The following is a 17,049-nucleotide window of genomic DNA, read 5'->3' as shown; positions in this document are numbered from 1 at the left end:
GAGAGAAAAACGTGATGTTAATAGGATCTTTCCTGTACAGCCTTCCAGTGTCACCAGTGGGTTATACATGGACATTTCTTATTATCACCCCTCTTACCAAACTGAGAGGAAATGTAATTTTTTTTCCCTAATACAGGGATTAGAAGATGAGCAATTGGGTCAGACTTTTTGCCACAAGCATGACTTTTTATGTATTTTTTACACAGCATTAAACTTTGATGCAAAATTGAATAAAAAGGCACCTAAGGTGTCTACTTACATAAAATATATGGGCATCGAAGTAAAATATGATTTATTAATTTGTGTATGTAAAAGTGTAAGAATCTTTGTGGCACTGGAAGGGCTAAATCAAAGTTAATAGTAAAGGCCCCTTTACATTGACCAATTAATTATCTTTATAATTATCTAAACTGTAATTGTCCTCAGTGAATGCAGGAAAAGAGGAGCAATAAATTATAATAAAGATGATAATATTTGTTTAGTATTGATCTATAAAAATAAATGTTTACAAGCAGCACAATCTTTACAATATTCATTGCTGCAGGGATTAATGGTCGTGCAGTATGGCAGGATATGGATGTTAGCAGCGTGGATTTGAATTTGTTTACAGACACAGCTGGCAGGGATGGTTTTGGTGCAACATTCAGTAATTGGTGGTGCAGGTCTCCCTTGCCTCAACATTGGCAGGCTTTGGGGCTGACTAAGAACTTGACACTACTTGAGCTTTTTCCCATCATTGTAGCAGAGGAACTGTGTGGTTGTTACGTGGCTGAGAAACACATTGTTTTTTGGACATTCATACTTACCCAGAACTCCCTGCTTCTTCCTCCAGTCCGACCTCCTGGGATGACATTACAGCCCACGTGACAGCTGCAGCCAATCACAGGCCAATCACTGGCTGCAGCGGTCACATGGACTGCCGCGGGACAGGCGTGATTCGCGCAACAGCAGTCAAAAGTATGTTTGCAAACAGAAAAGCACCACGTGCTTTTCTGTTTACAAACATCCAAACGGAGTGTCATAATGATGGCGGCTGCGCGAAAATCAAACAGCCGCACATCCTATGTGATGACACACGGAGTTGTTAAGTACCTTTTGCGCACGCAAAATGCAGCATCTTTTGCGTGCGCAAAACGCACACACTCGTGTAAATCCGCCCTAATAGTCTATGAACAATGGATGCCACTGTTAGGCTGGATTCACACGAGCACATTACGTCCGTAATGGACGGAACGTATTTCGGCCGCAAGTCCCAGACCGAACACACTGCAGGGAGCCGGGCTCCTAGCATCATAGTTACGTACGATGCTAGGAGTCCCTGCCTCTCCGTGGAACTACTGTCCCGTACTGTAATCATGTTTTCAGTTCCATGGAGAGGCAGGGACTCCTAGCATCGTACATAACTATGATCAGGGGCGTAGCTAAAGGCTCATGGGCCCGGGTGCAAGAATTCAGCTTTGGCCCCCCTACCACCATCATCATCAGTCCCCTGCGCGTGCCTATGCCCAGACGCCTTGCCCAACAGCCCCCATAGTATAATGCCCCCACACAGTATAATGTTCCCATAGCTGCCCCCACACAGTATAATGCCCCATAACGTATAATGCCCCCCCATAACAGCACCATACCGTATAATGCTCCCCATATCAGCCCCCCATACAGTATAATTCCCCCATATCAGCCCCCATGCAGTATAATGCCCCCCATCTTATCAGCCCCCATGCCATATCAGCAACCATGTAGTATAATGCCCCCCCTCCCGCAATATCAGCCCCCATACAGTATAATGCCCCCATATGTGCATAATACAAAAATAGCATAATTACTTACCTATCCCCGTTCCCACGTTGGGTGGAGGATCCTTTGCCTCCTCCGGTGTGTGATATCAGTAACTCGGCGCAGACAGGCGCGATGATGTCGCTACATCCCGCCTGCCTGCGTCGAGCCGCTCAGGGCACAGTGAATGCTGGAACAAGGAGACGTCAGCTCCTTGCTCCAGGATTGAATGGAACTGGGACCTCGGTGAGTGACTCGCGACCCCCCGGAGGTCTTCACACGAACCCCCAGGGGGATGCGACCCACAGTGTAGGGATGTCACGATACCAAAATTTGGACTTCCATACTGTCTGCCCATATATGGTATGTCCCTCAATCGCGTCACAGGGATTCCTGTGATGCGATCTAGGGGCATCCCCCCTTCTCATTTTCCCCTGAATGCTGCAGTCAGCTTAGATCGCAGCATTCAGGAGAATAGCGGCGGAGATGGGAGGTTTCCCTGATCTCCGCTGTTATAGAGCGGGGCTGTGGCTGTGTAATACAACAATTGTCCCGCTCCTGACAGGAAGTGCACGCGCGGTCAGCATGAGGTGATGCGGCAGGCGCTGCAGTAATGAGCGGCGGTTCAGGCACTGAAGACAGAACATGGGGGTGTTTTGTAGTGCGCCCGCCATGTTCTGTCTTCAGTGCCGCAGATCATTAGTGCACCGCATCGCATCATCCTGAAGGCGCGCACATGTCAGGACTCAGGAGCGGGGCAGTGACTGTATTACACAGCTGCAGCCCCGCTCTCATAGTCATGTGTTACTATACTGTATTGTGTTGTATTGTGCAGTTTGCAGGGGAGAGAGGAGGGGGGGCTATGATTTAACGGCCCCCCCTCTCCACCGCAAACAGCACAATACAACACAATACATTACAAGGCATCACAACACAATACATTACATTACAACACAACACATTACAGACTGCAGCTTACCTGGAGTCCTCCGCACCGACTCTTCCACTGCACTGTCTGGAAGACGTGTCACGTGACAACACGGTCACATGGTACACTAAGTGTACCATGTGACCGTAACCAGGAAGTGCCGGCTTCACGGCACAGAAGATTTATTTAGGAAGCATGCTGTGTGGCAACGGGGGCCCGTGGGCCCCCCAGGCTTAGGGGCCCGGTCGCAACTGTGACCGCTGCAACCCCTATAGCTATGCCACTGACTATGATGCTAGGAGCCCGGCTTCCTGCAGTGTGTTCGGTCCGGGACTTGCGGCCGAAATACCTTCCGTCCATTACGGACGTAATGTGCTGGTGTGAATCCAGCCTTAGGTATCCATCACAGCCACTCTTTAATGTATATATTGGGAGTTTGTTAAGGCAAATACACTAAATATTGAGAGAAAAACGTGATGTTAATAGGATCTTTCCTGTACAGCCTTCCAGTGTCACCAGTGGGTTATACATGGACATTTCTTATTATCACCCCTCTTACCAAACTGAGAGGAAATGTAATTTTTTTTCCCTAATACAGGGATTAGAAGATGAGCAATTGGGTCAGACTTTTTGCCACAAGCATGACTTTTTATGTATTTTTTACACAGCATTAAACTTTGATGCAAAATTGAATAAAAAGGCACCTAAGGTGTCTACTTACATAAAATATATGGGCATCGAAGTAAAATATGATTTATTAATTTGTGTATGTAAAAGTGTAAGAATCTTTGTGGCACTGGAAGGGCTAAATCAAAGTTAATAGTAAAGGCCCCTTTACATTGACCAATTAATTATCTTTATAATTATCTAAACTGTAATTGTCCTCAGTGAATGCAGGAAAAGAGGAGCAATAAATTATAATAAAGATGATAATATTTGTTTAGTATTGATCTATAAAAATAAATGTTTACAAGCAGCACAATCTTTACAATATTCATTGCTGCAGGGATCGCTGCCATGATGGAAATCTGATTCTTGTTGCATTCGTGAGTTTCACTGATTGCTTGTGTGTGAAATTGAAAAAAAAATATGATAAAACAGATTTTTATTTCTTTGAACGTCTGTAGTAGCAGCATTTTGTAGCCGTTAGAATTTTATATAACAATGACATAGTGTCAACCTTATTACCCATTTGTCATATTCTGAACATTTGTGCTTTCTGTCATAATTACTGCATTTGTGTCTTGACCATTATTTTTCATGTATTCTAAATACTCAACCACAAGATAAAGAATCATCCCAATCAATAACATTGAAAGTACTACATAAAGCTTTACACAGACACATAAAAGGTTGCTGTATGCAAATGCAATGACAAAGCCAAGAGATTCCCACAGACGATAATTTGCAAAAGCGGCTTCTTTGTGATCATCAAATAAAACTCCATAAAAAGCTGCAAGAAAAGAAATACAAAAACACAATTATTTCAAGTTCATACATGGAATAGAAAGTAACTTTACACTATAGAAAAGATGATGGGAAAAAGACATCATAAAAAGAGCATGTTGATTTTTGAAAAAAATGCAACTGACCATAAAAATGCTAATAAATGTCACAAACCAACATACTGTGTATGCAGTCTTTCTCATATTGTACTATAGACTTTAACCTTTTCGCTGCCAGGGGTTTTTGGACATTTTGCACCTCTGGTAGCCAGTCCAATGTTCACACTATTGACAAATAATGTTGAAATTACAAAAATAAAAAATCATACTAAACCGCCATACCTATATCTTGTTTTTTAGAGTAGATACCTGGTGGCACATTGTCAAAATGCGACTCAACACCTTATACACACAAGCACTGTCATAAAACTTTGAGTCAAAGTGCAATTTTCATATAAAATGCATAAAAATGTATATTTGTGGCTAAAAAAAGTGAGACCCAAGCAGAAAATTAGATGCACCACACTTCCTAAAAATAAAAGTTAATTATGTGCATACATACCATGCTTATTTATTAAATCACAAGAATTGAACAGACCAAAAATCTGGTTTTAGGTTGGAAAGTTTAAAAAAAAAAAAAAAAAAAAGCTTAACAACCTATAAAATACAGGGATTACACACCTTAAAAAGTGAATGCTTGGTGTCAATTATTTGATGCCGAGATTCGGACGCTGGTAAATGTCTTGGTCGGGGGGGGGGGGGTCAATAAATTATTTAGATGCAGAGGGGGATTAGATGAGCTAGTGTGCTCATCTTCTCACTCATTTTCTAATAAAAAAAAAAATACTCCCATATGTAACAATGAGAGAGCAAGTATGTTCTCTGAATGAAAAGGTGGCCTGATAATATGAATAAAAGTTCATGTTACCCCTCCCCCTGGAGTCATCTACAGTCATACAGGGACAGGAGAGGATGATAGCTTTTCCTCCTATCCCTGGATGTTGCCATCATGTCCCCCTCTGCACCCCCTCTTTTTCTCCCCAGGGCAGAAGTGAGAGCTAAAAATATATCCAGCTCCCACTTCATCCTGCTCTAACTCAGGCTACATTGCAGCTACAGATTGTTTGAAAGCCAAGAATCTTAGATTGTGGCTCTGGCTGCGGCATAGCCTTAGTGCGAGCCGTTAGTACCAAGTAAGAATTAGATATGTCTTTGGCTACTGAAGTGCCATCCTGCAAGGATGTATTGGATACATCCTCAGCAGGGAAAGGGTTAATGTAACATCAGGCCACAGCAAAAAAATAAAATAAAAAGAAACACCATTGCAAAAGCGTGAGCAAAAGTTGTGTATAAATCCAGCTTTACAATGATAGGTAACACCTCTATTATAAAGCTGGAGGTAGATAAGGCTTTGTTCACATCTGAGTTGGGGTCCTGTTCTGACGTTTCATCTGAGTTTTCTGTCAGAACGGGACCCTGAACAGACACAAACTAACACGAACGGAATCCAGAGGTTTTCGTTTCCATCACCATTGATTTCATTGGTGACGGATCCGGTGCCCATGGTTTCCGATTGTGTCTGTTGTGCACCGGACCCATGATTTTGCCGGAAGCAATAGCATAGTTGACTGTGTCTGTTCAGGGTCCCGTTCAGATGGAAACCTCCGACGTCAGAACAGGACCCCAACACAGATGTGAACGAAGCCTAAGACAGGATCACCCCTTTTTGCACTGTGACTATTGCACATAACAAGTCCTATAATGGGCAAAAACAGTGTTATTCCTCATGTACATACATACTGTATGAGAGCTTATTCTCAAAAGTCACTTGAAATGACAGGTACACTTTAGTCACTTTCTGACCAGAAGCTTTATCCCCCTTAACAAGGCGTAATTTCAAGTTTTAGCAATGTGCCAACTTAATAGCAAATTGTTGTTCTATTCCTCTGCCAACCTATATTAATTTGGTCTTGTTTTTCTCAGAACATATAGGGCTTCAACATTCTGTAATAAAACAAGTGATATATTTAACTTTGACGAAGTGGGAGAAGCGTAGAGCGTAAAACTCTGCAGGATACGCTACTTTAACAAGGGATATGATAACATTCGGTTGTCAAGTTATTCATACATTTCTAGGAAGAATATCAGAGAAATGGCACAACACAGAGTTCTAAGAAAAAAAACTTCAGAATTGTTATGTCTTAAGGGATACAATTATTTACTAAAACAGACATGTCAGGAGAGATGACAGATCCTTTTTAAGTCATTAGGCAATAAATCTCTGTTCACAATGGGCAGTTTTATGGGACTCATATGAGACTGTCACATGGTCTACAAAGGATGGTGTGAACCCACTGTGTCAACAAGGGATTTGACATGGGGCTAAACTGGGGAGTGAAGTCTAAGGGGACCCCAGGTTATCACCCTTTAATCCCTATTCACTGCTGGCGAATACCAGGTCGCTAGCCCCAGAGTATTCTCCTTTGGCAATGGCTGTCGTTAACAGGCGTGGTACAGAATCAGAAGAAAGAATGACAGTTCAGGTATAACATAGGTCACGGCAGTCGGCAGACGAGCACTCTCGTTTGGTATAGCCAAGGGTCAGGGCAAGTGGCAGAGGTTTTCAGGGGTCACAAGCAAGTTGTTAGGGCAGGCAGCAGGCAAGGATAGTCAAAAGTGCAAGCAGGGCCAAAACAAAAGGAAATCCAACCAATGATAAGGTAGGGTATTTTCAGCAAGCTAGGGAGAACCTAATTGCAGTGATGGACAGGGGGAGGACCCTTTAATACCCTGGGAAAGAATTTGGCATGCACTGGCCCTTTAAGGGAGAAAGGGTCAGCACGCATGCGCACTAAGGAGTGCATGAGATGCAGGAGAACAGTGGCAGCAAGAGAGGCTGCGACCAGAGAAGAAAAGCGGCGTCGACAAGAATCCAGTGGATGATGTGAAAAAGTATGTACACAGCGGCGTGGTGCGGCGGCCATTACAGACATGGCTATTCAATTATTCTTAACAGGGACTTACCCTTTGAACTGCCAATATTTGGACACCATTGGACATAACCACCAGTGTACTAAACAACTTGGAACAAAGTAATGATGAACCAAACTTACCTGACAAGGGAGCTGAGGAATTAAAATAAAAAAAGAAGGGGAGAATATCAGGTCCCACTGTAGGGATATCTTTTGCCAACTGCCATTAGAAGGAGAGCAAACTAAAAATAATTTACTCTGCCCCTACTGGAATATAATTGTCATTGGTACCTATAATTTTGATGTCACTAAAATAGACCCTCAAAACCCGGTTGTACAGCACTAACGCATTTGGGGTCCTAGGTTTGAATCAAAGATTATTTACCTGAAACTATTTAGATTAAAAAAAATACCAATGCTTTTTAAATTGTTAGAACAATATTTAATGTACTGACCATTTAAAAGAGTCTGACAGATGGCATCAGAAATACTCCACAAAGCAGGAAAAATAAAAAATACTGCAAACTGGTTAGGATTTGGATTCCAGAGTAGCAGGGCAATAATACAAGAAACACTTATGGCTGCAGCTGGAAAAAGACAAATAAAGCAAGTGAAAAATACATTCTTTTGTAACTGAAAATACATCATATTCTTAGAATTATTAAGAGAATGCATGCAGCAATATCTGGAAATGTTTGATAAATAAGCTGCAACTCTTTTATTTTTTCTTTTAACCACAAAAATAAATTTTGGATATTTCACTTTTAATTCACATATAAAAGACAATACTTAATTAATTTTCGGAACTATTAGACCAGGTTCAGATAAGGTATTTTCAAGGCATTTAAAACCGCACCCAAACAAATGACTGCAGTTTCCAAAACTTGCAAGTGTTTTTTTATGGCGTTTAAAGTGGCCTTTTTCTGAATCATGTATTTTTCTCCTAGTTTTTTCTGCGATTTTTAGGGTGCTCTAAATAACCTATTGAAGTCTGTGGGGAAAAAACATAATGAAAAAACACAACTGGCCAAAAAACGGCACAGACTAAAATGCAATGTGTGTATGGATATTCAAATGTTCCTTTATGCTCCAAATATTCAAATGTTCCAAATGTCCGCAAACATCTGGCTGCGGCTATAAAAAATAACCCTAAACGTTGTGTGTGAATTTGGCCTTAAAGACTATGTACACCTTTGAAATATATACACTAGTATATATTTTTTAATAAAGATCTCTATCAGTGTGATTGGTGCAACTTTCAAAATACTTTTTATTAAAAATTATTTTTACTTTTTGAGAAACAGCTGTTTTGTATTCTGTGTACAGAGAAGCAGTATGATGCACTAGGACCTGATTCCGTCAGGTCCGCGGGATTGACGGGTTCAGTGAAAGGGGGTCCTGCATGTCTCTGATACTCAGGATACACTTGCAATCGATTACTTCCATAGAACACCATTGTCCTGAAAACGGCCGTTCAAAAATCACCACCGTCACATGGACGTTTTTCACTGTCGTGTGAATGTAGCCTTAGGTATAAAATATTTGGACGTGAGATAGTCAAAATGTACTAATTGATTGTTCTCAAACAATAGGGAAACATGTGATAGCATTTGCAATCCAAGATGTCAAAGTAAGGTTAGGAATTATTATTATTAGCATAAAAAATTCCATGGGTGTGTATCTTTTGGGTAAAGGAGCACGGTCTGGTGTGTCGTGTTGGATACATGACCAGCATTCCAATGTTGCCTTCGTCAATGGAGACAGAGGATATAAAGGTGAGTTTTCTATTTGTAACCAATGTTGATCCACATCATGTTCCACCAACAAGATATTCGTGCTACCTGTGTAGCTATATAATAACTATAAATATCAGGAATACCTAACCCACCCATCCTCTTATTTCGGGTAAGTATACGTAGAGAAATTCTAGGCTTACGACCTGACCATATAAATTGGGAAATAGTTTTTTGTGCTATTCGAAAGAATCTTTTGGGAAGGGTGATTGGTAAGGTTCTAAAAAGATATAGGAGTTTCGGCAATAAAAGCATTTTGTAGGCTGATATTCTGCCTATCCATGATGTTTCGAATTTAAGTAGCCTTTCAGTTTCAGATTAAATGGTCTTTAAAAGAGGTTCATAATTGGCCTTATATAGTTCACGATATGAGGAAGTTAGGGTAATCCCTAAATATTGGATGCCTTTCGTTTGCCAGTCAAAGGGACATTTTGTCTTTAGGAAGTGTGATGTGGGAGGGTCTAAGTGGAGTGGAAGCATTTGGGATTTTTGCGTGTTTAATTTGTAGTATGAGAGTTTGCCAAAATTAGTAATAATGTTGATAGCCGAGGTCAATGAAGATTCTGGGTTCGTCAAAGATAAGATAATGTCATCAGCATACAAAGAGATAGTATGTGATCTGTCATGAATCTTCATGCCCTGAATTTCCTTGTGGAGTTCAATGTGTTCGGCAAGGGGTTCCATGGATAATATGAATATTATTGGGGATAAAGGACAACCTTATTAAGGTGACACTAATGCCACAATTATTGTATATTTTACATAACTCCCCCGTATGGATTCCATTACGTGACTTTTATTATATTAACACACTTTTTAGGGACCTAATATGGCGGAAGGGTCGTCCAAGACTTAAATTAGAAATACTACAACGTGCAAATCATGATGGTGGTTTGGCCCTACCCAACCCTTGGATATATTTTCTTGCCTCCCAATGTCAGCACTTTAAGGGGTGGGGGGAAACTATACCAAAAGGATCCAATGGCTCGATCCTACAGGTACAGTTTGGACCATCTGTTCTACTCTCAGTTTTGGAGGTGGGACACTCTATGCTGGTGGGTAGGAATATGCCCACATATACACTAATGCGTAAAGTATGGGATAAGGTTCGAGCTATTAGAGATATAGGGGTCTGCACAACTTTTACACCTTTATGGGGGAATAAGGCACTTCCGGAGTTCCTCTCTCTTGAAGGATTTGAAGGTTGGAAAGCAGTTGCTCCAGGAGGATATATTTAAAACTAATCAACAGATACAAGAGGAGTTTGAATTCTGCATTGACTCTGCATTTGGGGACTTCCTGCAAATCGGGCAACAGACTCGGTCCTCTATTCTGCTGGCAGTCGATCGCATGAAGTGAAAGGCCGATACACGAAGAAGAGGTCCCAAAGTTTGGCTGTCCTCTAGGAATATCTGTCTGAAGGTGCCTTTATACAAATTTGCCCCTAGGTTCCTCGGACCTTTTGAGATCCTGCAACAAATTAACCCAGTCTCCTATAAGTTTGGCTGCCTCCTACCCTCAAAATCCCCAAATCCTTTCATGTGTCCCTCCTGAAACCTGTGGTGCTGAACCGCTACAGTTAAACTCCTAGTCATGCGGTTGCTCCAAGCGGTTCCTCCAATGTGTTCGAAGTAAAGGAGATCCTGGAGTGCAAGTGGGTAGTAGGAAGGACGTTCTATTTAGTGGATTGCAGAGGGTTTGGTCCTGAGGAGAGGTCCTGGGAGCCACCCTCATTAAGAAATTAAGGGGGTGTACTGTAATGGCCACCATCGCAGACCGTAGACCCCTCTCGTCCTGCCGACATCTTCCTCCCCAGAGATACCAGCACAAGCGGTTGTCCTGTTCTACAGTGACCATTAGGGTGCGTGCGCGAGGTCATTTCCAGCCTTAAAGGGTGCGCGCGCAGATGTTAAGAATTAACTAATTAGTCCCACATCACCCTGGACTATAAAAGGAGCCCTGCCATTTCACTCTTTGCCTGAGCATTGTTTGTATTCCTCTTTTAGTCTTGCAAATGCTCACTTAGTCGTATCCTGTTCCCTGTGTTCCCGTACCCTGCTACCTGTATCCTGTATCCCGTGCTCTATTTGTTCCTGTGGCATCTCTAGTGTTGGAATCGTGTTGTGCTGTCTACGACGCCTGCTGACTTACACCACATCTGGTGTCAACTGCCACGTTTTGCATCACATGCCGCCCAGGTCCCCTCTGTGCCAAAGTCGTTGCTACTGTCTGGACTATTACAGGTACCCTTGTGCTCGGACTTTATATTGACTTGGTATACCGTTGTTTGGCTAGCTGCTACCCTGCTACGGCGATGCGGCCTAGTGGGCCCACATACCCACAGATCGTGACACACTGTGTATGTATGATACTGTGTATGTATGATCCTATTTATGTATGATACTGTGTATGTATGATACTTTCAGGGTATATTTACACATTGTGGTTTTGCTGCGATCTTAAAAAACTGCAGTGTTTATGCCGTGCTTTTCTATAAATAGCGGCAAAACTAATTTGTACAGCATATAGCAGTATTATATGTATGTACAGTATATAGGGATATTATATGTGTGTATAATACATAGCAATATTTCATGTCAGTGCAGTAGAAAGCGATATATGTGCGTTAGATATTTAGCGATATATGTGAGTAAAGTATATAGCAGTGTTATGTGATTACATTTATATAGCGGTATTATATGAGTACAGTTTATAGCGATACTATGTCAGTATAGTAAAAAACTATATTATATTTGAGTACAGCATATATTGATAATATATGTGGGTACAGTATACATAAGTATTATATTATATGTACTGTACTGAGGTACGTAGTATGTGGGGGTCGCCAAAAAGAAAAATCCTACACAGGGCACCCTTTTGTCTAAGGCCGGTTATGAGTATAATCCTTAGTTAACATAGATTAAGCATAAGAGCAGACACATTATTAGGGGTAAAAGCAGGGTGGCACTATTAGGCTGGGTTCACACGACCACATTAACGTCCGTAATGGACGGACGTATTTCGGCCGGAAGTCCCGGACCGAACTCAGTGCAGGGAGCCGGGCTCCTAGCATCATAGTTATGTACGATGCTAGGAGTCCCTGCCTCTCTGCAGGACAACTGTCCCATACTGTAGTCATGTTTTCAGTACGGGACAGTAGTTCCACGGAGAGACAGGGACTCCTAGCATCGTACATAACTATGATGCTAGGAGCCCGGCTCCCTGCACTGAGTTCGGTCTGGGACTTCCGGCCGAAATACGTCCGTCCATTACGGACGTTAATGTGGTCGTGTGAACCCAGCCTTAAAGGGGGCAGCTGGAGGAGGCATTTATGAAGGGAGTGGGGTTGTGCTTAGAAAGACAGGAGCCAAAAAATGTATGTGCAGCAAACTCTGCAAAGGCGAATTGTAGCTGGAAAAAGTTGTCATGACAGTCTCGGCCAGACAGAGAAGATAGGGAAAGCAAATTACTCCAATCAGAAAAGACGACCCCTGTGATTCACTGGATACATTTGTTTATTCTGCCTTTGATTGCGTTTGATCAGTATTTTATTAATTTGTCCAGTCTGCAGTGTGGTGATACTCTGCAAACAGCCTGATTGGTGTCTGATCACTATATAATCACTGTAATCAGTCTCAGTATGGTGGTAACTTTGGTATTCCCATAGTTTCGTAGTGTTTTCTATTTCGCAACAGTATGTAGGTATTATTAGGTCACTGTATTGTGGTGTGGTACAGTGAAGGCATGGTGGAGTTATTCAATAATGGGACGGTGGTGTTATCTACTCACAATACAGTGGTTTCAACTAGTCACGGTGTGGCGGTTTTATTCAGTCACGGCATAGTGGTTTTATCCGGTAAGGGCATGGCCAGACGTAGCGGAATTGCTCTGGAATTCTGCTGCGGCCAGTCCGCTGCGGAAATCTGCAGCGGACATTTTCTCCATTGGTTTCCACACCTTTTTAGTTAGGTTCGTGCACACGTGGCAGAAAACTCTGCTGAGGACCATAGGCTGCAGTGCGGAATTTGGTGTCCGCAGCATACACTGGCTGTTGCGGACGTGTAGCTGACTTGTTGCAGACTTATTGCGGAATTTCTCCATTGACTTAGATGGAGATTCAAAATTCCGCAATGAAATTCGCAGATGTTGTGTTTTACGTTGCGGATTAGTTTTACGAACAGGATATTTCTTCATTCTGGCTGGACCTATGTTTTTCGAGGTCTATAGCCAGACTGAGTTGAAATGTTTTAAAAGACAGCAGAAAGTACTCTTCACCTGAATACGCGACGGCTAATCTGCATCAATTTACTTCACATTTTAGGCAACGCAGAGTATGTGCGACATTGATTCGGACAGTGTCTGCAGAAATACGCCACGTCTGGCCATGCCCAAACAGTATGGTGGTTTTATCCAATCACAGTATGGTGGTGGCGTATTCAGGCTTAGTGCCTAGGTCAGCATGACTAAGTACAGGCCTGATCATAAGTGTTAGTTAACCTAATTCTAAATGAATAGAGTAACTTAAAATGTGTTTACTGTAGTAGGGCGTCCTTCGCACAGTATTTTATCTAGTGTTTTTTAAACTGCATGAAAAATTGCATGTAAAAATGCCAGCGTTTTTTAAATGTAAAGTGTTTTTATGGCATTTTTACATACTTTTTTGGTGGCGTCTTTTATTTTGAAACATTTTAAACATGAGTTATAAAAGGCCAGCAAAACGCCATACCCAGAGCATGCTTCTTTTTGAAGAAAAAAATACCACTGAACCAAAATGGCACAAACCAAATGTTATGTGTATGTAGACTTTCAACATTTTCCTATAGACTTGAAAGTAACATCTTGCTGCAGCGTATTTGACCTGAAAAAAAAATAGTGAAAACAAAAATGCCACGAAAAACAAAGCAAAAAGCTGAGTGAATCCAATCGAACGTCCTGTTTACACAGTTTTTTGCAGGCAAAAAAATATACCTCAAAATTCCTTCAGAAATTTTGAGGCAGATTTGGACCTGCCTGCATTCTTATTGGCGCGTTTTTCACTGCGTTTTTTCTGCCACGGCCAAAACGCAGCGACAAGAACACTTTCTCTGCCTCCCATTGATGTCAATGGGAGGTCAGAGATGGAAACTTCTGAAGAAAGGGCATGTCGCTTCTTTTTCCCCGCAAGCGTTCTTTTCCGTTCACGGGAAAAAGCGGCTCCGCCTACCATCGAAACCAATGGGAGGCAATTTCAGACTTTTTGCCGCAGTTTCCGAAGCGGTTTCCGCGGCAAAAACTGCGGCAATACACTCTGTGTGAACAGGGCCTTAAAGAGTTTAAAAAGCATTCAAATGTGACAAATATTCAACAATTGGGCAGATCTAATTACACTTTATTAAAAATTCACAAAATAATTTAAATGATTGCCATCGTTGAGAAAATTTACTGTTGTGTTAAATTTCCTACCTAGCATAAAAAGTGCGATCCGTCCAGTATACTGAGAAAGTTTTCCAAATACCATTGAGGAGATTGAGTTTGTTGCCCCGAAGCAAATCATCACATAGCCCACAAAGTGTATACCCAATGTACAAGTAACATAAGCCTAAAAAAAAGTACAGTAAACAATCAATATTATAAAGTATTATTTAAACTTATTTTTTATTCTCAATTTATATGATTTCAAAAATAAAAATAACATTACATATTTATATTAGCCATTCACCCACCTGAGAAGGAGACGAGTACTGAAGACGAGGAGGAAGGTAAAAATAAAAAAAAATACAAAAAACACATTAACCCATTGTGGTCCTGTGTTCATCGTTATAATAACCATGGATTCCGGCCAGACAAAAAAAAAAAAATCTGCCCATTTTTATTGTATATCCACCTCGCTCTAAATATCATAAGACTAAGGCCCCATGCACACAAATGTAAAACTAAGGACCGTACTATGATCCGCGTTTTTACAGACTTATTTGTTTCTATTGGCCGCGTACACCTTTCCGTAGCGGTACGGATGGGTGTCTGTGCCGTAGAACCATGCCGGGAATTATGGAGCATGTCCTATTTTTCGTATTTTACTGGTCGTGCTCCCATACTTTGTATGGAAGCACGGCCCAAAAATTGCGGGCAGCTGTCCGTGGCCAACCGTGCCAGCAATCGCGGGCTGTGATTACGGGCCTGGCCGTGTGCATGGGTCCTAAGGAGATCTTTCCTGGTTACATCTGATAAAATATTATTTGACAGCCAAAGTCAGATTGCTGCAGACCAAGTACATCTCTTCATGATAATGGTATTCCCTACTGGCAGTGGCCTCTCTCACTTGACAATGTGTCCTGCCACACTAAAAAATTGTTTAGGAATAGTTTAAGAAGCTTGGCAAAGAGTTCAAGGTATTCACTTGGCCTCTAAATTCCACAGATCACAATTCGATACAGCATCTGTGGGATGTGCTGGAAAAATAAATCCGATCCACAGATGCCCCACCTCGCATCATACAGGGCTTAAATAATCTGCTTCTAACATCTTGTTGCCAGATACAACAGGACACCTTCTCAGGTCTTGTGGAGTCCATTCCTTGAAAGGTCAGTGTAAGGGCTGCGTTGTTGTCTACCCATGTTCGTATTGCAAACGGCCCATTAATTGTATCCTGCTCCCAGTGTTCCCGTATCCTGCTTCATGTCTCCTGTTGCTTTGTTGTCTGCTATACCTAAGCCTTTAGTTGGGGTCATGGGTATCATCTGCCACGCCTGCTGTCATCTGCCATGCCTGGTGTCATCTGCCACGTCTATTGTCACCTGCCATACCTGCTGTCATATACCACGTCTGGTATCATCCGCCATGTTTGACATTATCTGCCACATCAAGTTCCATCGGTGCCAAAGCCTCTGCAACTGTCTGGACTCTTACAGGTACTCTTGTGCTAAGGACTATTGCACAGACTTTATAGACTGTTATTTGGCCAGCTGACACTCCGTCTACGGCAGAGCGGCCTAGTGGGTCAATATACCCCTAGATCGTGTCAGTGCGCTCAGGCCATGGAACCCGCTGGTCAGCCTAACACTGCTGTTCAGGGGATGCAAAAGGATATGCATGATTTGCGTGCACGCCAAGATCGGCTCCTACTGGCAGTAAATTCTATTATCACCTGTTTGGATTATCTTCCTGCTCTACCACGGGATGCTGCTGCTGTTCCTCTGCCTGTTACTCCCCCCTGTCTGCTCTGAATCTACAGTTTCGTTACCTCTACCACCTCGCTATGACGGAAATCCTAGAGCTTGTAGAGGCTTGTCTATCCTCTCTCCCTGCCGGAGACCCTAGCCATGTCAGCTTACGTTAAGGAGGACCTTGAGAGAGGGTTCATCCGTAAGTCTTCTTCCCCAGCCGGAGTCGGATTCTTCCTCGTGAAGAAGAAAGATGGATCTTATGCGTCCATGTATTGAACCAAATCATGGTCAAAAACAAGTATCCCTTGCTGCTCATCTCAGAACTCTTTGACAGAATTTGTGGGGCCTAGATTTTCACAAAGCTGGATCTATGCAGGGCTTATAACTTGATCTGTATCAGCAAAGGTGACGAGTGAAAAACCGCATTCAATAAACCGAGACTATCACTACAAATGTCTCGTGATGCGCTTTGGACTGTGTAACGCTCCAGCTGTGTTCCAGGAGTTCGTAAATTACATCTTCCTGGATCTGCCATATGTCTGTATGGTGGTCTATCTGGATGACATCTTGATCTATAGACCCAATTTGACGACGCATCGGAAGCATGTTTGTCAAGTTCTGTCATGGTTAAGGAGGAATCATCTATATGCACAACTCGAAAAGTGTGTGTTCGAGAGGAACTCTCTGCCCTTCCTGGGCTACATCGTATCTGACCGTGGACTCAAGATAGATCCGGAGAAATTGAAGTCCATCTTAGAGTGGCCACGTCCACCGGGCCTGCGGTCCGTAAAACAATTTCTGGGATTCGCAAACTTCTACCTGTAATTTATTCCGAACTTCTCGTCTCTGATTGCTCCAATCTCTGCCCTTACCAAGAAGGGGATGAATGCCAAGGTTTGACCCCCAGAGACAGAGTCAGCATTTACCAACCTCAAGAGCGCTTTCACCTCCGCCTCAGTTCTCCATCACCCTGAAGGATCTCGGCAGTCA

The 17,049-nt window shown here is 42.4% G+C and overlaps 1 protein-coding gene across 1 annotated transcript in view; it reads right to left on the bottom strand.

Annotated features, from left to right (window-relative positions):
* Positions 1 to 3,888: 3,888 nt before the first annotated feature.
* LOC142760540 (protein unc-93 homolog A-like) overlaps positions 3,889 to 17,049 on the bottom strand; it is a 224,566-nt gene continuing 211,405 nt past the window's right edge. The window contains exons 6-8 of the mRNA XM_075863733.1: positions 14,360 to 14,495; positions 7,577 to 7,708; positions 3,889 to 4,157 (exon numbers count right to left, since the gene is read on the bottom strand). Of these exons, the coding sequence (XP_075719848.1) occupies positions 3,889 to 4,157; positions 7,577 to 7,708; positions 14,360 to 14,495 (537 nt within the window). The remainder of the gene's footprint in view (positions 4,158 to 7,576; positions 7,709 to 14,359; positions 14,496 to 17,049) is intronic.

Source organism: Rhinoderma darwinii, chromosome 4 (assembly GCF_050947455.1).
Source record: "Rhinoderma darwinii isolate aRhiDar2 chromosome 4, aRhiDar2.hap1, whole genome shotgun sequence".
NCBI lineage: Eukaryota > Metazoa > Chordata > Amphibia > Anura > Rhinodermatidae > Rhinoderma > Rhinoderma darwinii.
The sequence above is the reverse complement of the archived record's forward strand: the minus strand, read 5'-3'. Positions and strand labels throughout refer to the sequence as shown.